Here is a 22,834-nt window from a genome sequence, read left to right on the forward strand (position 1 = left end):
TGAATAAACAAAATATCCAACAGAAAAGAAAGTCAAGAAATATGAGAATGCTTTGTTTCTTGACTAAATAATTAATTTCTGCAAATTCTATGTAGCTTTCACCTAAACACATTAAATAAAAAACAACAGAAATACCACAGAAAATCAAATCCAGTGGTACAATTACTTTGAAATGATGCATGAAAGTTTTTTTATACCGTCTTAAAATAGATACCAAGCTAGTGACTTACTTATTTACTTATTATCATGGCCTACATTAATTTGATTTTGCATTGAATTGGCATTACCACCGTCGCCAGTATATTTAGCACCTTGATAGCATTGATCCATATTATCACGTATTGATTATTATTGTTAATTTATGTATAGCTGGCAGTTAGCCTTATGTTTGGTTAATGGACATTCAATGAATAATCATTGGATAAACAACTGAATAAAGAAATGGTTTAATATTTCTTACTTTCATAGTCCTTTAACCTTTCCTAAGGAACTTCTCTTGTCCTAGCATGATCTTACACTGATAACAAAATCCTTCTGCTCTGCAAATCATAGGTTTCATTCACTATTTCTAAACGGTTGAATAAGAACTCAATGAATGAAATTCATATAACAAAATCAAAGCAATAATTCCTCTGTGACCTCTTGAAAGAAAATTATTTCTTTAGTGTTTTAGAGGGTTATCACAGTAGGGGTAAAACAAATCATGCTCTCTGAACAAATGAAGTCCCATTAATTCTTCTGTTTACACAACCCTGCTCAAGAATTATTTCACATCAGGAACTCCCGTTAAGTCTTCAACTTAACTTTTACAGAGATTTGTCTCCTCTCCATCCTTAGCAGGCAACTTAGTGCAGACCCATCTAAGCCTATAGGAGAATTGCTGAGCTATGTTATTTCAAATAATTAGTTAACTTCAGTTTTTATGGTCTGCAAGGGAAATTCTCATGTGATTACATATCCCTAATGTAACAAGAAAATGAACCAGATGTCCTAATGCTCATAAAAAATTCTCATTCTGCTGACCCAGGACTTTCATTACAGCGCAATCACACATTGCACTGAGCTTGCACAGTGCATCTGTGGTGTGCTGGCGGGGCACCCTTCCTCCCCATGGAGGGCCCACACTGTGAGCATGAGCAAGAGTGCAGCAGGACTTGGGAAGTTCAAACCTGGATGGGTTGAAAAGGACATCTGTGCTAATGATTAAACCTCATGCCTTTGTCTGCATTTATTTCCCAGGCTGATGGAGGAGGAAAGAAAGCAGGGAGTTGGGAAACTGGTTTATGTTTGCAACCAAATAATCCTTTGAGCCTTGTAAATTTCCCTTAAAAGATAAGGGAGCATTCATTTGTTTAAAACATTTCCTAGCATTGAACCTCATCAATTTTCAGAAAGTAAACAGAAAGTAATGTGGTACTGTTGATTGTATTGAGTGGTAGAAACATAATGAAATTATAGAAAATAAATAGGAGAGTGAATGTTTGGGCTATTGGGCAGGAGAAACCCAAGAAGTAGGAACGCTTGAGGAAGATTTTTGCTTGCTTATCATACTCTAATTTTCCCCATGGCCAGTGTAACACATTCTAGAAGAGGGCCTGGCAAAGCAATTTGAGTGATGAGAGACAGGTGGGTTCAGAGAATGGCCAAGGGGCCAGGTCTTGGATTCTGGTGGAGTAGTTGCCAGAGGTCTATTCTTTTAGGGAGCCAAAGGGGAAGAAAACAGCTGTGTTAGGAGGGCTGGAAATCAGTGTATATTGTCATATGATTTTAGGACCCAGAACATTAATCAAGAATTTCAGCCAAAATTACGGTTTGGGGAGCAGCCAAAGAGGCATCTCGTCCATAATTTATTGTCCCTAGTTGATAAAAAACAAGGCAACAAGCTTTCCTTCAAGCTATTGTTTAGACATATGTGACAATATAAAGTAAAAATATTAAAAGGATTTTAAAAAGCTAAAATAGGATTGAAGTGTGAACTGTAAATAGGTCAAGCTGGTAACTCATTTTATGAAAAAAACAAACTATTTTTTCTGAATTTTCTGAGGATTTGATACTCAGTTTGGAGGGTATTCATGTTATGTTCGATATACTTCTCTAGCTCCAGAAGGCGTATTTATGGTGCCAATGCAACGCAGAGCCATCACTCTGGCAAAATGTCCTGTGACATTTCACATTTTTACAGAAACAAACAATGCTTGTTTGTCTCCATTTACTTAGTGCCTGATACATGTGCATACAGAGAATTGCAATTTAATTCAATGTTCTTTATTTTTCAAAGTTTGCCTTATGTTGAGTATAAACTTACCGGAGATCCTGCAAATCCCACTTCACCAGGATTTCCATTTCTGCCAGGTTCACCCTTTATGGAAAAAATGTAGGAGATTGGGGAGGCAAAAGTGATTAAAAGGTTCTTCTTTGAAACTAAATGATAAATTACTGATAAAACAGCCTTCTTTAGAAAGCTAATGTGCAATTCTCTAAACAGTGCAAAAAAAATAAAATAAAAATAGGCTCTATTCCCTATATTCCTGATAGTACTCGATTCTATCAGGTTAGTCTGTGGCTTTCATTAATTTATCCAGAAGAATAAATTGTTGAAAATTTTCCTGGTCTGATCTAGCTCACTATTTTATGAATATCAAAATTTATACACACAAACATACATGTATGCTATATGATATATACTATAGAATTCTATATGATCACATGACACTGAATTAAAGTATTGCTTGTTAAAATACTACTTTCCATTTTTTTCCTGTGGTTAAAAAGAAAGGACTACCAGAAATACGTGCTCTATAGCCAAATTCAATGTAACCTGTTTAAATGAATCTTATGACTCACAAAGAGAAAATATTTATTAATACTTGGTTTAGTATCACATAGAAATTAATGGCCTACCCATAATTTGATCCTCAACTTTGGTACAACTAAGAAAAGAATCTAGAAATATAAGTCTGCTATTGCACACTGTTCTCTGATTACACGTCCTTAATGTTAAAATCTGGAGTTGGGTCTTTAATTAAAAATCCAATTGAAGAAATCATTTTTTCATCATTGGGGAGCCATATTGGCACTATACTACTAACACATTTTAAAAATTCCTTTATATAAGACCTCATAATGATGTATTCCATCAAAGCAATATATTTTTTATTTCAGATAATTTCAGTGGTTCCACTAGGAAAGGTTTTTGCTACTGTGACAACAAGCCTAGCATCTAATGGAGAAATCTTAACAAAAACCCAGGGAATGCAGGAAGAGACAGTAGTACCTAATAATACAATACTATGCAAATTAAGAGCCCCTTTTAGATATCTGTAAACTTCTATTCTGAGTTCTTCTGTTTACATTGAATTTAATGGAAGCTAAAAGGGTGGGGAAATGTAATGGAAATTAATACAGAACATTCTTTTTAACATTGTAACTCCTTCGCCTCTTCAAAACCTGACTGGAAAATGAGGAAAGGTAGCTTACATCTTCCCCAGGTTTACCAGGAGGGCCCTCTGGTCCACGTGTACCAATCGGACCCTAATAACAAAACAAAAGGAAAAAAAGAATATTTACCTTTACTTACCAATAATATAATTCAAAATATTGAGACAAATGAAATGTCACAATATTATTGAGACGAATGAAAATAATAAATATTGTTGAAAAAGAGAAAATAGTTTTATTAATGTTTTGAATTTTTTGTTGCATCCCTCAGATCATGTGCTCAACAAGAAAAAAAGTGTAATTGCATGAATGCAAATCACTCAGCACTGTCTAATGATCATAATCAGTCTTTGAATTTAAATATTCTGCTACGAGAAACATATAGCTTAAGAACGGGTCATAGAACAGGACTCCCAAACTGGATTGTTATTTCTTCCTACATTAGGGAGGACCTGGGAAGATAAATTAACTCAATATTTGACATCATTATAACGGTGGACCCAAATGTAACTGGGTCTACATGCTTACTTGACATTTACCATTGGTCCAGGATCACCAGGTTCACCAGGAGGTCCTGTAGGTCCTGCACCACCCTACAATTGAGAACAAAGTATATATACAAACCAAGGAAAAATAGAATATTAAATCCTGTGCTCTCTCAATATACAGTGTAATTGTTCAGACAGCTGGCTCTGCCATCTTCCAGCTGTGTGACTTTGGGCAAGTTACTTAATCTGTCTATAACTGTTTCCTAAAGTGTAAAATCAGAATAATATTGGTACTTACCTTATTAGGCTGTTATGGCTGCTTAAGTGATTAATGTATGTTAAGAACCTAGAATAGTGCTGGCACAGAGTGCATGAGTGCTCAATCAGTGGCAGTTCTCCTCATCAACATCATCATCATCACCATCATCAACCACCTTTCCTATTCACTGATTGCTTGAAGTAAAACTCCACACACATGATAATGACAATGTGGTAATCTTGACTGAACTAAAGGTTATTTTCATTCTTTCTTTTAAAATACTATTTTCTGATGCCTGTTGAATTGCTATAAAAAATAAAAATAGCTCTACATCACTATTTTACTGGCATCTGATAGGCACTTTAAAAGTATATTGCATTACGTTCTTCCTAAAGATCCCATGGAACAAACATCTTGATTCTTATTTCTAATAATATCACATGGGGATTGCCTCCTACGATCTGATTTCATAGCTTCAGAGTTGGCATATAACCAATTATGAACATTTTCATGACATAACATAATGAATTTCTTCAGACGCAAAGGCATGTAATCTTGAATCTTGTTATCGGAGGTCAGTCACATAAAGAAATCAGATGATAAAAATTTATCCCAATAAACTTTGCAAAAACATGCTGTATATATTTCTAAATAAATACTCTTTAATATATCCTATTTGAAGTGAGCATTACAATATAAAATTTTAAAACCAGCCAAAAGCAGTCATGTCACAGAGACCTTATGTAATATATGTGTGTATCTTTTTCCTATAGTATGTAACTTAATTATAAAGAGACTTACTTGCTGTCCTTGTAAACCTTGTGGTCCCCTTGGGCCAACAGGACCCTTAAAAACAAATGAGGAGAAATGTTGCATAGTACTCATGACAATTCAGTCAAATATTTCAAAAATGTTGAATCATCTCTAGTATCTGGAAAAGTGAAGCTTTGACAAAGGGGGATGATGACATTCTCCATCTGCACTCATTTGGAAGGCAGCTAAATTCAAGATTAAAGCTTGGACAACATTTGGGATGATTTTATACATACCCTCAGTGTTACAAAGAGAAATGAGCCATATGTCTGTACACACCGCTTGTCTTTAGAACAAGAACACTTGCGTGTTTAATGGATGGTTCTGTTAATGAGAACATCCGAATAAAGAAAAATCTTGGCAGACATAAGTTAGTTCTCAAACTGCCTATTTAATTCTACAGATTCACAGCAGATAATTCTTATAGCTTAAATAAGTTGAATTAAAGGTAGATGAAACATCAACAATAATGACTAGATTATATTAAATATGAGTTGAAAATGATCTGGGGCACTGAGTTTCCTGGGTGATTTCTTTCTTTCACAACATTGATTGAAACTATCCACACAGGCTTTCCTCATTTAAACATGAAATCGTTCCACTGAGGCATAACAAAAGGAAGAAAACAAAAATGTGATTTTAGAACATTTATTGTTATATGTCTATTAGAGAAAACAAAAATGAGATTTTAGAACATTGATTATTATACGTCTATTACTATTTTTAAATATCATACTTTTAAAAAGTAGAATAAATTAAAATCAAATTTATTCTTATGGCAAAATTTTAAATTTTTATTTTGAATGGAACATGTAGTAAGAAAAGCTCCATTTAAAATTACATATGTAATTTAAACTCCAAATGGATAAAAACATGCAACTCAAAAAAAATCCCAAAAGAATCACTAAATGATGCCATATTACTAGTAACTTTAAAAATATACAAATAATATTTAAAATGCTCATAATGCTGGCCTTAAGGATGGATAGTGGGGTGGTTATCTATGAGGTCTGATTTTGCACTTCTGAAATTCTATTAACCTGGAATTATTTTGAATTATGAGCAATAAAATATGGAGAGTTGGTTTTAAAAGTGTTAATTTAGTCAATAAAATTGCATTGCTCCAAATATCCAGAAAAAAAATGGGAGTCTTTCTGATGTTGAAGAAATTCAAAAGAGGATAAGAATGTTGAGAAGACCCAGCCAGGAAACCACAGAGCTGTTGGAATAAGGCAGCCAGAGGATATTAAGTAGAAAATAATAAAAATGAAAATAGCAAAACATCTCATTTCAAAGTTTTACCAAACCACTGTTTCTAACAGCACCATAAAATAGTTTTGTTTTCTATTAATAAATCTATAGGTTTTATTATTGTGATTGTGGTTATATGTCTTAAACTCCTTTATTTTCTTCCAATATTAAATAAAATATACAGATAGACCTTTATTAATGTCAGCAAAAAGTTTGCATAATTATGAATGAAACATGCCGGGCTTTTAACTGGCACACAGTAGAGTAAATAAATTAAATGAATGAATGAATGAATGAGTGTGTTTAAGAAGATGCATGTTATTCTTTGACTAGTTAACTCAAGATTCTGTATTTAAAATAATTTTTTCACTGAAGTACTTCAATGATCAGTAAAATTTATGCTTACCACAGAGCCAGGCATTAGTCCTACTTGACTCCCAAGTCCAGATTTTTCATCCAACCCAGCCATTTGAGCTGAAAACGGCTGTAAAAACAATGTGTTGACATTATTTCTACAGTAAAAGACATACATAAACATCCTTTTCATATGGATAAAGAATTCTTATAGAATGCCTCTTCTAACAGCCATTCTAACTGTTTGATTTTAGAGCTTGGAAAAAGACTTAAGTTGTTTTGATTGTTTCTGCCTTTGATTGACCATTCTTTCCCAGAGTATTTTATAAGTATGTTGCTCCAGAGCAATTTCTGCAACGTGGCAAATGTCTGATACTTGATAAAAACATGGGTTGTTCTGATAATCACTAGCCAGTCTAATTGATTGCAGGTTTAAGTCTCTTTAACTGATTTCTTCCCACAGTTAGACACGCCAAACATCTAAACAAAACCTAAAAGATGCCTTTAGAACATTTGTTCTAAAGATTCCAGATTCCATTTTGGACTATTTTTGGATGATATTCTTTGTTTGTTCAATGCCCAGTAAACTTTAAATTATATTTACGTAAGTTGATAAAACTTTTTTTTTTTGAGACAGAGTCTCGCTGTGTCGCCCAGGCTGGAGTGTAGTGGCCGGATCTCAGCTCAATGCAAGCTCCGCCTCCCGGGTTTACGCCATTCTCCTGCCTCAGCCTCCCGAGTAGCTGGGACTACAGGCGCCCGCCTACTTTTTTTTGTATTTTTTTTTTTTTTAGTAGAGACGGGGTTTCACGTGTTAGCCAGGATGGTCTCGATCTCCTGACCTCGTGATCCTCCCGTCTCGGCCTCCCAAAGTGCTGGGATTACAGGCGTGAGCCACCGCGCCCGGCCAATAAAACTTTTATAGTCCTTTTAATTAATCCCTGACTGTTCCAAGATCGGAAACAGTTTGACCTACTCTCTTTCACAATTAAAAAACCCTAGTAATCAAACTGACCAAAATTGTTCATATACATTTTAGTAGTCACATTAGTTTCCAAATTTTGGTGGGAAAGAATGTGTGTGCTGTTTATAAATAAATTGGCAATTTCTTCTACAATCTGTTGAAAAAAATGTGTATGAACTTTTGTAAAGCAAAAATCATATTCAGGCTTCCTATGTATCTTTGCTAAGGTCTCAATCTACAGGCATGCCTCATTTTACTGTGCTTTACCAATATTATGTTTATTACAAATTCAAGTCTTGTGGCAACCCTGCACCAAGCAAGACAACTGGTGCCATTTTTGCAACAGCATGTGTTTACTCTGTGTCTCTGTCACATTTTGTTAGTTCTCATAATACTTTAATATCTTTATTGTTCTTATATCTCTTATGATGATCTGTGTTCAGTGATCTTTGATGTTACTAAAGCAATTGTTTTGGGTGCCTTGAATCATGCTCATACAAGACAGTAAACTTGATCAATAAATACTGTGTGTGTTCTTCTACCAACCAGACGTTCCCCATCTCTCTTCCTCTACATGGGCCTACTTATTCCCTGAGACACAACAGTGAAAGAAAGAGTCTCACATCTTTCCCTTTACATTGTAAGCTAGAGATGGTCTAGTAAGGAAGGCATGTTGAAACCCAAGATAGGCCAAAGCTAGACTTCTTGCACCAAACAGTCATCCAACTTATGAACACAAAGGAAAAGTTCTTAAGGAAAATTAGAAGTACGACTTCAGTAAACACAAATAATAAGGAAGTAAAACAGCCTTAATGCTAATATGGAGAAAGGTTTAGTAGTCTGGATAGAAGATCAAATGAGCCACAACATTATCTTGCCCAAAATCGAATCCAGAGCAAGGCCCTAACCCTCTTCAATTCTGTGAAGGCTGAAAGAAGCAAGCAAGTGGCAGAAGAAAAGTTGGAAGCTAGAAAATGTTGGTTTATGAGGTTTAAGGAAAAAAGCCATCTCCATAATATAAAAGTGCAAAGTGAAGCAGCAAATGCTGATGTAGACACTGCAGCAAGTTATCCAGAAGATCAAGTTAACATCATTGATGAACGTGGCTACACTCGACAATAGATTTTCAATGTATACAAAACAGTCTTCTATTGGAAGAAGATGTCATCTAGGACTCCCATTTTTAGAGAGAAATAGTCAATGGCTTCAAAGCTTCCAAGAACAGGCTTACTCTCTTGTTAGGGGTTAATGTAGCTGGTGACTTTAAGCTAAGACCAGGGTTTATTTCTTATTATGGAAATCCTAGCATGCTTAGGAATTATGATTAAACAACTCTGCCTGTACCCTATAAATGGAACAACAAGGCCTTGATAACAGCACATCTGTTTGCAGCCTTTACAGCATTGTTTACTGAATATTTCAAGCCCACTATTGAGACCTATTGCTCAGAAACAAAGGATGCCTTTCAAAATATTACTGCTCAGTGACAATGCACTAGGTCACATAAGAGCTCTGATGGAGATACACAAGGATATTAATGTCATTTTCATGCCTGCTAATACAAAAACCATTTTGCAGCCCATGGATCAAAATAAATTTCAACTTTTAAATCTTATTACTTAAGAATATAATGGTCAAAATAAATTGAGAATCTTCTGGAAAGTATTCATCATTCTAGGTGCCATTAAGAACATTCTTGATTGATTGGTCAAAATATCAGCCTCAACAGAAGTTTGGAAGAAGTTGATTCCAGCCTTCACGAATGAATTTTAGTGGCTGAAGACTGCAATGGGGGAAGTAATTGCAGATATAATGGCAATAGCAACAGAACTAGAATTATAAGTAGAGCCTGAAGATGTTGCTTAATTTTTGTAATCGCATGATAAAAATTTGACAGATGAGGACTTGCTTCTTATGAATAAGCAAAGAAAGTAGTTTCTCAAGATGCAATCTATTCCTGATGAAGATACTGTGAATATTGTTGAAATGACAACAAAGGATTTTGATATGGCAAACTTCATTGTTGTCTTATTTTTTTAATTACCATAGCAACTCCAGCCTTCAGCAATACCACCCTTATTAGTCAGCAAATATCAGCATCAAAGCAAAACACCCCATCAGCAAAAAGATTATGGCTTCCTCAAGGATCAGATGATTATTAGCAACTTTTAACAATAAGGTATTTTTAATTAAAGAATATACCTTGTTTTTTAGACATAATGCTATCACACACTTTATAACAGACTACATTGTGGAAAAATGTAAGTTTATATGCACTGAGAAACAAAAAAAAAATTCACACAACTCATTTCACTGTAGTATTTCACTTTATTGAGGTGGTTTGGAACTGAACCCACAATATTTCCATGGTATGCCTGTACTTATAAATCCCCTATGTCTGCCACTAACAATTCAAAGAAGTAGGTATTGAAAGACATTTTGTTTGACTTTACTTCAAGTAAAAAAACTAAAATTGGAGAAATAATTAGGTGTCATTTTTAGCGTCAACTCAATGGCCTTCTCATATCCCTCATCATGGATGTGTCATCCTCTCTTGTGGAGGATATGGAGCAGATTTTGTTGGCATTCTTAGCCTAGAGAATAGGACAGATAAATCTCTCATTTCATTTAAAGGGGGAAAAAGCAGTGGTTCTTTAGAATCAATAGAAAAAACAAAGCTCATGAAATCCAGGCCTGACATTGATAAATACAAACAATTTGAAGTAGTACTTTAGAAAATACTTCTTCAAATTTTTCCAACAATTCCCTGTGGGTTTATTAGTTTTATTGTCCATAGCAGTGTTGACCTTATTTAACTGCTCTTACAGTCAAGTGTCAATATCTGAACTGAGACGATTTAAAATCCTAACAATATATCAATAATTTAAAACATGATCTGTACATGACATTGAACAATGCACACAACTCACCCTGCTCATGCCATCGGGTCCTGGGTGGGACGGATGTCCAGGAGGTCCTGGAGCACCAGGTTGACCAGGAACACCTGGTTCTCCATCAATTCCCTGAGGTCCACGAGGACCCTGGAAAACAAGCCAGTTAAAATTAGAACCCACTGTCAAATATACACTTAGTAGAAAGCTAAAGGCACAGACTTCTTAATGGCAAGGGAGTGTTTATTATTTTAATAATAAATGGCAATCTAGCCACTTAGAGTAATTTCATCAGCCACATCACTGCTAATTTTAGCATAGGTCTGAACTTCTACCATTCAGATATGGTCTGGGTAAGAACTTTATTTAGTGTGTTAAATACCCAGAAATCAGCATTCCTAGAATAATTATTTTTAAATTTTTCAGTTCAACCCTATTCTAGAGTGAACTTCCTTATTTGATTGAGTTTTTGCCATGCAAGGGTATTTGATCAACAATTATAAATTCACTTGTCTGTCAGTAAAATTACAGTAACTATGTACATGTCTGCTTAACTTCTCCCTTCCTCCCAAAATTCAAGAACCCCTTGATTGGAGTTTGTAGAAATTTTCTATCTAATTGTTTAACTCTTTGCATAGTTCCTGGTACATACTAGACACTCAGTACATGCATATTGTATTGTTACCTTTCAGTCCTCTTTAATACTTTAAGCCTGGCACCCTTTATTTTCCTTCCTACCCCCACAGGAAGACTAGACCATTGAGAAATTAGAGGCAAAGGCACTGTGACCCAGCCAAGTCTAAGTTCTCAGAGAAGTGAGCAATGATTTCTAGCTGCCAAATTCCACCCTTCTCCTAACCCACATTCTGAAGGCAGCTTGGGGAACAGCCACGTCCTCAGTTCTGGAAATGCTCCGTCCTCTAACCTCATCATTCCCACAAGGCTAGTTAAGTATTTTCTGGCTTCTTAACCCTAAAGAATCTTGACAGGCTTTAAAAAGAAAGGACAAAAAAGTCATAAGACAATATGCTTTTTATAATTTTAAGCAGGGATCAAGGGAAATATGGTAAATGAAGTTTAATAATTAAAAAAAAAGAACTCCCATGATTAAACATGAGAATACCTATGGGCCCAGAGTAAGCAATTCAAATGGGAGCTGATAGTGCAGAGGGAGCAAACATAGGACAAGCTCAGGTGGCAGAGGCGGCCGTTTGTATATGATGGTTTTAGGGAGGGTGGCATCATAGCTATTCAGAAATTTAATTATTTTAATATATTTAAACATTTATATAGACATATTTATTTCTTGCAGTAGTGGGATAAATAAGCAAATTTATCTATTAAATAGAAGCAGAATACCTAGCCTTAAAAACTTATATTAAAAAATGATATCTTAGAAAAATATTCTTAGTTTTTAAAAATCAAAACTTTTCTGACTCCTAAGCTACTATCAATTTACTTCACACTTCATTATACAAAACAGGCTGATTTCAGTTGTTCTGTAGGACTCCTGGATCATACGAATGTGCGTAACATGAACTGGATATGTTTAAGGCAGCATAGACAAAATAATAGTCTGGTTTATTCATACAGCCTTGTGTAGAAAACTCTGAATCTGTTCTTGCAATGTTCAATTGCTAATTAATAACCAGATATTATTACATACACAAAGTGAACTAATGTATAATCTCTGCGCCCAATGAGATTTTCAAAGAGACACACACAAAACTACGTTTAGCGTCAACAGGAGTGGAGACAAGTTTGTGAAATATTCACTAGTCCTCCAAAGAGATTGTGACTTTCTCCATTCTTCTGTAATTAACAATCATGTTTCAAAGTCTGATCCTAAGATTGTTTTCATTGATTCATGATTTATTATATGCCTCCATGGAATCCCCTCTAAATAGCTTATGAAATTTACTGTTGTACAAATTAGGATTAAAATTAATAAAAACTTTTATAAAAATTATCTGAAATTAAGTGAACACAAGAATGTTTACTGGTAAATACCAAAAGCAAATTAGAATTTGGGAGCTCATTAAAAGTATCTTTTTTATATCTTCAAGTGAGCTGAATTACATAATTCTTATATTAAGGTAAATGTTACATTTATTATCCTTCCCTTCCATTTCCAAGATACTCAAATTATCTCCCCAGTAACCTACAATAAAAAAGTACTTCGAGGTTGCCACTAGATGGCGATGTTTAAACATCCACAAGGAGAAAAGACGAATGACCAGGAACTGTCAAGAACTTCATTTCTCTCGTTTCTCTGTCTCTCTCTTTCTCTCTGAGACACACACACACACACACACACACACGTTATAGATGTTAAGATCTAGTATATTTCCCATTTTACAGATCAGGAAACATACCAATAGTGGTTAAGGGTCACATGCAACTAGAACTTAGCACATCATTGATGGTCCATCTCCTGTCAGGTCGCTAGTTTGTCACTATGAAGTTATCTGAACAATACACTTAAAATTGAGGATGTGTGATGAAAGACAGTAGTGAAAATCATTGGCTAATCCTGAAGGTTTTATGGTAGTATCTCATACTGGACTACTGACATAGTAGTTCTCAGTCCAGAGCTATTTTGCCTAGATTTGGCAATGTCAGGAAACATTTTTAACTGTCACAATTGTATGGGGAATGGCAGTTTCAACTGGCATCCAGTGGGTAGATACCAGGAATGCTGCAAAACTTTCTACTATGCATATGGAATTATTTGGCCTAAAATATCAATAGTGTTGACAGTGAGAAACCATGCTGTACATTGTGAATCTTCTAAACTGTTTGATGGTAATATAATTGCACGGGCGGGGGGAATGCTATTTCTGATTGCAGAACCACCCTATATTGTGACAGCCATAATTTTAGTCCAGTTAAGCAGCTCCTAGAAGGCTTGAGGTATGAGGCAAAACATTCTGCCTATGGGCATTCTGTTACATCATGCCCATCATTTCATATACATCATTTCATGCAAAGCTATACATCATTTCATATCTTTAAACCCATGTAGGCAGGCATTGAAAGAGTTGTATCACACTACCTGTTTGCTAGGATTAACAGAGGAAGAGATTTCCTACTTGGATATCTGCCAGGGTTGTCTCACTTGATTCCTCATAAAAAATCTACCCCCCTTTCTCTCTCTCTCTCTCTCTCTCAATCTCTCGCTCTCTCTCGCTCTTTCTGACACATACACACAAAATGCACACACACTTATACCCAATTCACATTGATTGTCTCAGGCCTAACCAAGGTAGGAAACTGACCACATCACAAAGTCAAATAGGGAAAATAAGTGAGAAGTGTTGGGGAGCAGATTCGTCAGATCTTAACCAGGAACTCTGGAAGTCTGGTCCCACAACTTCTACGTAGATTTAGGACCCAATGTTGTCAATTACTTACAGTGTACAAATACACCGATGCAAAATCTTTTTTTTTTAATGACCACCCATCCTCCACCCAACTGATGTTATTTTCTACCTATTTCTGTCTTTCTAGATCTAGGACAGACATCTGGAGAGCTACAACAGAGTTTAAGCTACCAACACTAGTGAGAAAACTCAACACAACCACAGTGAAGAATGGGGCATAAAATAATGTGAATACAGTCCTGCTGCTCACCTATATGGATATGTCCAACCTCTTGGGGCACTGCTTTGCACCTACATGCCTGCAAATACCATCCATACTGCAGCCCCATTTAAGAAAAAGTACTGACATCACACTATATATGAGGTGAAATGAGTAGAAGGATAATGTAGTAACAAGGATGAAACTAGTGGCAAGAGTTCCTAGGCATATGATCTAAAATATATTTTATCCTCATTTATACATTTCAAGTTGTCTGTTGTTTCCTTATCTTCTAATCCTCCCATTTAAATATGGATAAATATATATTTAAAAGGATAAAAATCTACTGAGAGTTTTAGTAGATATCATTAGAGAAAAAATTAAACAGTACAAAAAATTTTTCTAATTGAAACATGGGATAATGAAAGCAATATACAAATTAATACAGTTATATAATATATGAAAGACATTAGATTTTAGAAGTGATATATAAGAAAAAACGTTGTAGGGAGGCCGAGGTGGGCAGATCACGAGGTCAGGAGATCAAGATCATTCTGGCTAACACGGTGAAACCCCATCTCTACTAAAAAATACAAAAAACTAGCTGGGTGTGGTGGCTGGTGCCTGTAGTCCCAGCTACTCAGGAGACTGAGGCAAAAGAATGGCATGAACCCAGGAGGCAGAGCTTGCTGTGAGCTGAGATCACGCTACTGCACTCCAGCCTGGATGACAGAGTGAAGCTCTCTCCAAAAAAAAAAAAAAAAAAGTGAAAAGAAAAAACGTTCTAACCCTAACACTTGAGAACAACATGTATTCTGTGCAGATAAGTAATAAAAGAAAACCTTTGGTATATATTATATAGTATCCTTATGTTTTACCTCAAGGATATTGAGGTCATTATTTTATTTTAAAGGTATTTCACTTGTCTGGTAATGGGATTGCTGATTTTTAAAATTACTCCTTTGATATCTCTGCAGTGGCTGCTGAGTGAAAAAGGCAGAGTGCTACCTGGGAAATAAACTTGTTGTGCAACCACTTGAAAGAAAATTTTACCCTCTAACAATTGTTTCCCATATCCAGCTTGGTTATTCCTGTGGCAACCACAGATCACATAACTTGGATGTTTTATCTCAACAGTACATTCTTGGCATTGCTTACTCATGAGTGAAACTCAGGATATGTTAATTATGCTTCCTTAAGTTCTACTTTATTTTGATTTGACCTCATAAGGGACAAGGAAATATCATTTGTGTTATCTAATAAGATAATATACAATTATTATTGTATTTTTCTAACATTTAATGGGGTGAAAGAGGAACAGTGCTCCCAGCTCCTTGCTGCATTCACAGAACACAGTGTAAACTGACTGGCTACACGTTCCCCACAAGGAGCCCTCTTGTCAACTTACAGGTCTTCCTTTTGGCCCTCGCTCTCCTCTTGGTCCCTGTGATCCTGGAGGTCCCTAAAACAGAAAATAATGATTATGCATGCAAAAATTTATACTTTCTTATTGAATTTTTTAAAAGTTTACTTGATAAAAGAAAATTGGAAAACAGAAATACCACACTTAATTCAGTTCAGTTGAAGACTATAGAGAATAAAGCCATGTGCATATAAAAGTTCTGTACACTTAGAAGTCTTGTTTATTTTATCAGTGAAATTTAAAGACCTATAAAGAACTAGGTGTACATTATGGCATCATGAAGCATAGTGAGCTAAACAGATTAGCTTGACTAGTAATTGCAAATTTTTAAGGATCATATTTGCTGTCCTCTCCCAGGTATAGCCTTTGCCACAAAACTCTGAGCACAAAAACTTACAGTTCTGATTTTGAAAAATTACATAAATGTGCAAACCACAAATTATCAATTATTCCAGGGACTGTATGAAATCAAATTGGTACATGATACCCCAAAATGTTCATCACTGTTCAAGTTGCTGATAAAAGCAATGGAAAGGAAAGCCTCTTAGACTACTATAATACTGCTTTATATACATTCAAGCATCTTTTTACTTTATTTAGAATATGGCATTATTTCCCTTGTATGTTTAAAACCCCTTAGAAATTTCCAATTCTTAATTACAGTTACTTTTCCCTTAAATAACAAATGACTATTATATTTCAAAAGTGGTGTTATAGTGCTGATATCTTAAAATGGCTTTTTTTCCCCCTGGGAAATGGATGTTGTCAGGGGAACTTTGTTTCTCTTTAAAAGAGGATTTAAAGTGAGTTATGAAGATTATATTGTGTATTTACTCAACCCAACATATAGCATCGTTTAAAAGTGAGGGCTTCAGAAGAACCAGAGTGAGTCCATTAAAGCTGACTTAGTATTTTATTTAAGTTGATTTGATGTGTTTAACATTTATATGAAGTGTGTGTATATGTTATGAATACTGCTGATAATCCAAACTTGAAAAACTTAGTCTTTTATACTAAGCCATAAATATGGCTGTATGATTTCCCATATTCTACTGCAATATATAATTTAATTTTATTAAGCAGATAAAACTAGCCCATCATTAATCATAGTCAAACAACACACAATTATGCCCTAATTTCAGTGAACAAAGTCGAACCAAAATTAACAAATGTAACAATAAAGTGTTCTGCCTTTTACATAACCAACAGCAAGACTAACATGGTGTTTCTTCAGTTTCAGAATAAAACGACCCCTTATCTACCATTCACTGCTGCAAAGGAATGTCTAACTTGAAGATGGTTTAAGACAAAATGCTTTAAGAGACCAAGCATCATTGTTTAATTCTTTTATCTTCTCATGGATATAATAAGTGTAAAGATTTTCAGTATATCAAGGAATACAAGAGTACCATGAATATTGGGAGAAGCTACTTACTGCCGGTCCTGGACGACCACGTATGCCTGTTACCTAAACAATAAACAAGAAAATTTGTAAAGGTAAAGTTTCTGCAGATATTCAGAGAGTTAAATAGTCAACAAATAAGAATAACAACAAAAAAACACAGTAATTATTTTGACAAATGGATGTTGTCAATTGATGCCCATTTCCTCCTCTCCTTAAGATTTAAGATATTATCTAATTTTAACTCTAATATAGGGAGGCAGTGCTGGAGTAGTGATAAAGAACACCAACACTGGAGCCAAGAGGCCTGGGTTCAAATTCTGACACTGCCCCTTACCAGATGTGTGACTTCTGACTAATTACTCATCCTCTTTGTTCTTAAGAACCTTAAGTGGAAACTTAAATGTAAAATGGTAGTGATGATTACGTAATTACCTCCCTCATAGAGTAATGAAGATAAATAATAAATATTTGTATTTGTAAAGCACTTAACACCTAAAACATAGTAAGCACACATAAATGCTTTTTAAAATGAAATTAAACAATATGAATTATTTAATTTTTAGGTAATCTTTGTAAAAAAAAAAATCACAAGCCAATTAAAGGCAAATAAAGAATATAAACACTGCTAAATAAATCAACATGGATATTCTTTTTGTCTTGACAGACTGATGATAATGCCTTTAAAACCTAGGAGAATGAGGCTAAGGTGGGTGGATCACTTGAGGTCAGGAGTTGAAGACCAGCCCGGCCAAACTGGTGAAACCCCGTCTTTACTAAAAACACAAAATTTAGCTAGGCATGGTGGCTCTCGCCTGTAGTCCCAGGTGCTCAAGAGGCTGAGGCACAAGAATCACTTGAAACTGGGAGGTAGAGGTTGCAGTGTGCTGAGATTGTGCCACTGCACTCTAGCCTGGGTGACAGAGCAAGACTCTGTTTCAAAAAAATAAAAATAAAAAAAATAACGAAACCTGGGAGGATAGCTGAAGGTGACAGAGCGAGACTCTGTTTCAAATAAATAAATAAATAAATAAATAAATAAACAAACCTAGGATAGCTGAAGAGCTTTAATCCTGTTTAGTAATATACTTCTTGATCCATTAACAAGTTTAAAGAAGTCTTAGGAATTCTTATGCAACATGGAATTTTGATCAGGATCAGGGCATGACATATTTCCAGAAGTGTGGAACAATAAACTGCTATACTAATTAGTGCTAATATTAACTACCAGTGTATATCCACATGTAATATATCTAACTTTTTAAAACACTGACTTTCTACCTTTAGTCATGGGACTACAAAAGTCAGGAACACAGACTATCAAATATTGTATTAAGTAACTAATCTGTTCTGGTTTGCTTGTGTTATACTAAAAACTTGTTTTTAAAATAACTAATTTATTTTTGAAAGTATGTATATAAGCAGTAATATACAATTATACTATAAGCTAAGTTTATTTAAGGTACAAGGAAACAATGATTATACATATACTTACAACAGGCACTAATCCTGGTTCTCCCTTTTGTCCCTATGACATTAAAAACAATTTAAAAATTCAATTAGCACAATATAATGGCTTGCTGGGCAAAAACATGCCACCCTAGAATATGCCATGTAAACACAGGGAATTTCTATGTAAGAAATGCAAAAAAACTGCAAAAAGAAAGTTAACAATTTTTAGGATATTTAGTCAGACATTATTCATTAAAATATTACTGCTCACCTGAAAGACATTAAAAAAATCCAATGTGTGAAATATGTAAAGCTATTTTGCTTCAGTTTTTACATAGATCAAATCCAAAGAGTTGACTAGAGCACAAAATAGTTGCAACAAAAAGATGTAAAGATGAAGCACCAGAGGAAAAACTACTGAAAGACTGAAAACACAAAAAGAGTCAGAAATTGTAATACATCAAAATTAATATAAATTAATATATACAAGTTTCACACTTTTATTGTATGACATACAGTTTTCAGGATCTAATCAGATGCCATTCCTGAACTACTAGCACCCTTTTTTAGTACTCATGGAAGGGCATTAAAAATGAGTACATGTGCTCATCTTTAATAAAAAAGAAAGAAAAAATAATAATTCCACTCAGATAATTCTCAACACCTGAAGAAAATCTAGGAAAAAAAATGAATTGACTAAAAAAATCAAAAACAACATAAGAAACTATCATGTAAGTAAATAGGGTCAGGTCAGTATAATTGCTTTTATAATAGATGTAACAAATATAATAGATGTAGATAGAATTTATTTTGATTCTTACAACTTTTCTCAGAAATTGAATCCTCATTGCGTGATATCAGGTACATAGATTAAATAATATTGGATGAATTGTAGCTTTATATATTTCTACTTAATCATTTACTAATTTGTATTCTTCACTTCAAAATTTGTCTTCCAACAGATTTTGATCTCCTCAAAGTCATGGTTGTGTCTTAGTCTACTTTACATGCTGAGCATAGCACATGGAAGCATTCAATGAATTCTTAAAATGTATTACTTTCCATTAATGTATTATGAAATAATGCTTTTTACTGGGCAATTGTGTAGGATGAATATGAATTTAACAACTATCTCTTAAATGTAGAAAAAAACAAGAAGAATGGGTTCTAGTTTATTTCTCCTTTAATATATATTATTCTTTAATCTGATTATAAAAATAATATCTGTTCATAGTAGGAAATTTTGAAAACAGAAGAAATATACAAGAAAAAAAAATAACCTAAATATCCTACTCTACACCCTGGAGATAACCACCGTTAATGTTCTGGCATTCTTAGTTTTTCACCATCTACATGCACTTTGACTATCTAATCAATGCCTCATTATCTTACTCTTAAATTTTGTTTTCATTTTTAAGTTTAAGGATGACATTAAAATGAATATCCTTGTTCATAAATGTGTGCATGGTATCTCTATTAATACCTTATGATATGTTTTTAGAAGTTAAATTTGTAGATTAAAGACATTTTAAGTTTTTTAACCCATATCACCAAATTGTACTACTAAAGACACAATCTTGTATCCTTCCAATACTATCCTGACAAAACTCCGTGAAGTGAAATGATAGACTTAACGGCAGACCTAATAATAACTCAATCATACTTGCTGATTCTAATGTTGAAGCAGCAAATACTCGGGAAGTCAGGAATAAATTGAGAATCCAAAAGAAGAAAGCGCTCTCCAGAAGCAGGAGGCAGTTCTATAGGGTAAGTTCAAGATAGAAACACTAGGGACTAATAGCCAACCTACACAAAGCCTAGGACAAGAAAGAATCAACATATATGGGCTTCAAAGTAAAATGGGCTTATTTCTGCATGTTCACATCCACTAACTTCTAGAGCTTTATATTTTAAAAAATACACAAATAATAAAAATTTACCATGTAAGAGCTATAATAAAAGATATTTTTCAAAATGCTGAAAGAATTTGAATTGTTTAGAAAGGGTACATAAATTTGTGTCCAATAAACAAAGGACATTGCTGAAACAATGCTCCTTCTAAAGCAAGACTAGAAGAACAAATAAAAAGAGAGGACAAATTATTTCAGTCAGAATGAGAAAAATGGAATAGCCTGCTAAGAACAGTTGTGAATTTCCATCCTAAGAGACCTACAAGCAAAATGCACTTTATACTTACTTTGTCTGTAGGAAAATAGAACTCTCTGATACCTGTCTTACCTAAATTGTAGGCTTTCTGATATATGACTGTTCTGTTGCTGTACAATATTTAAAATGGATTAAGTGTTGAATTACAAGTTTCTGATAATAAATTCCCTAATGATTCTATAGATTTCTTATTTTGTATATAAGCCACAAATGTAAATATTTGTTTCTACTGTTTTTATTAATACAGGCTTTGAAAGTTAATTTGTATGGAATAATGGTTTGTCTAAAGTTTTACTAAATTTAATTTTCATATCCACTGAGAAACATAAAGTTCATGTACTCAGATCCAGATGTGCATTACAATTACTTATCATTTAATACCATGTGGACATGCTTTGTAGAATGTCATTACCATTGGAAGCAGTCATAGTGTTTTTCTCACATTTGCATCATCTACACCATTTGCCTCACAGCCATATAAAAAAGGTTCAGTAATTATGTTGGAGTTAACATGAATCAATCAATCAATCAATGAGTTGTAAGTAAATATCAATATGGATATAAACCAAGAACAAATTGCATTTTTATAAATTGCTTTGCTCTTGTGTTTCTGATGATACCTGATGACAAATGAAAACGAGTCATGAAGATAGTGGCACACAACTACAGTCTGCTACACTGGCAGCTGCTTTGAGTATATTCTTCACCCAGCTCTCCCACACTACCTTTGGAGAAAGGCAGCAAATGACACAGCCTACCAGTTATCTCTCTAAGTCGGGTAACTGCTAACTGAATTAAACTGATTATTTCATGGCAATACTCATTGTTAGGTTTTTGTGTTGTTTCATAGATCGATCTGTCTGTCTATCCACGCATCCATGCATCCATCCATCTATCTTTCACCTACCTGTCAAGTTTGTTCAAGGCCTATACCAATCTGCTAAGTTTCAATTTATTTTCGTTTTCACAATAAATTAAATGTGAGACAGCATTTGCAGCCTTATTCATATCTAATTTATTCCAAATGAGACAAATTTATGATATTGCCTTCTGAAACAAAATGTGTAAAACTGGCCAAGATCTCCCCTTAATAGCATCACTCTCATTTATCATGAAAGTGTAGCATTGCTTTGTCTGTTATCTGATAAATTCGTTTATTAAAGTTCCACTCTGTGCAAAAGTAAAGAAAATTTATGGAAATTGGGACCAGTAACCATTTCTATACCTGTGCCCATCTCATTTGGATAGGATTGAAGCAAATGCCATTATTTTCAAGATAACCGAAAAACAGAGAGCACTCTTGGGCAAAAAGAACTCTCTTCGCTTCGTAGGATTACTTTACTGATGGCAAGTGACCAAGCTGACCAGCTATACTTGGGTCATGGATGCAGCCTACTACCCTGTTTTCAAGGGTAAAGCTTGTGTCCAGAATTAGATTTTAAGCTCTCTGAAGGTGAAGGAGGGGAGAGGAGGGGAAGAAATGCCTGTTTGGTAAAATGTTCAATTAATTCTGGATCTTTACTTCCCAACCAATGAGAGAGGGGCTACAGGCCCATTGAAGTCAAATTGACATTCTTCATTCCTTCTTTCCTTCCTCCCTTTCTTCCTTCCTCCTTACCTTCCTCCTATCTTTTCTTTCTTCCATCAAATGTGTATTGTACTTCTAATACGTGCAAAGTATGTACTATGCAATGATAAATGCAAAGAATAAAAAGGTTAGTAAGACACTGTCAATCCCTAAAGATGTCACAACTTTCTGGCAGAAACAGATATACAAACAGAAATTAACCATAAAGTGAATGGTTAGAGGCATCTGTCCTTTGGAAACACAGTAGCTGAACTGTGCTCATATACTTGTCACAATGTATTTGTATGGTACTTTGTACTTTTCAAAAGCTTTCAAATGTTTCAGAGCACAGTTCTGTGTGGATAGTATTGGATATAACTCTGCTTGTGAAAAAGAAACGATGCAAAGTAACACTTACCTTTCTTCCTCTACCTGTAAAAAGAAAAGAGTAAATGTGTTATTTTATGAAGAAACAATTATTCAGAATCTGCTAAATATTTACTTTCAATAACAGATTTCTTCTGGAGTCAGAATTGCGGTGAGAGGCCGGACGCAGTGGCTCAAGCCTGTAATCCCAGCACTTTGGGAGGCCAAGACGGGCGGATCACGAGGTCAGGAGATCGAGACCATCCTGGCTAACACGGTGAAACCCCGTCTCTACTAAAAATACAAAAAAAAAATAAGCCGGGCGAGGTGGCGGGCACCTGGAGTCCCAGCTGCTCGGGAGGCTGAGGCAGGAGAATTGCGCGAACCCGGGAGGCGGAGCTTGCAGTGAGCGGAGATC

The 22,834-nt window shown here is 34.7% G+C and overlaps 1 protein-coding gene across 2 annotated transcripts in view; it reads right to left on the reverse strand.

Annotated features, from left to right (window-relative positions):
- Window positions 1-22,486, reverse strand: part of COL5A2 (collagen type V alpha 2 chain) — a 72,902-nt gene extending 50,416 nt beyond the window's left edge. For both annotated transcript variants that reach the window (XM_077957304.1, XM_015110521.3), the window contains exons 1-10: window positions 22,469-22,486; window positions 18,361-18,393; window positions 16,899-16,931; window positions 15,449-15,502; window positions 10,498-10,608; window positions 6,656-6,733; window positions 4,987-5,031; window positions 3,978-4,031; window positions 3,478-3,531; window positions 2,306-2,359 (exon numbers count right to left, since the gene is read on the reverse strand). In XM_077957304.1, the coding sequence (XP_077813430.1) occupies window positions 2,306-2,359; window positions 3,478-3,531; window positions 3,978-4,031; window positions 4,987-5,031; window positions 6,656-6,733; window positions 10,498-10,506 (294 nt within the window). In that variant the 5' untranslated portion in view covers window positions 10,507-10,608; window positions 15,449-15,502; window positions 16,899-16,931; window positions 18,361-18,393; window positions 22,469-22,486. The remainder of the gene's footprint in view (window positions 1-2,305; window positions 2,360-3,477; window positions 3,532-3,977; window positions 4,032-4,986; window positions 5,032-6,655; window positions 6,734-10,497; window positions 10,609-15,448; window positions 15,503-16,898; window positions 16,932-18,360; window positions 18,394-22,468) is intronic.
- Between the last annotated feature and the right edge of the window lie 348 nt (window positions 22,487-22,834).

This window comes from Macaca mulatta, chromosome 12 (assembly GCF_049350105.2).
Source record: "Macaca mulatta isolate MMU2019108-1 chromosome 12, T2T-MMU8v2.0, whole genome shotgun sequence".
Taxonomy (NCBI): Eukaryota; Metazoa; Chordata; class Mammalia; order Primates; family Cercopithecidae; genus Macaca; species Macaca mulatta.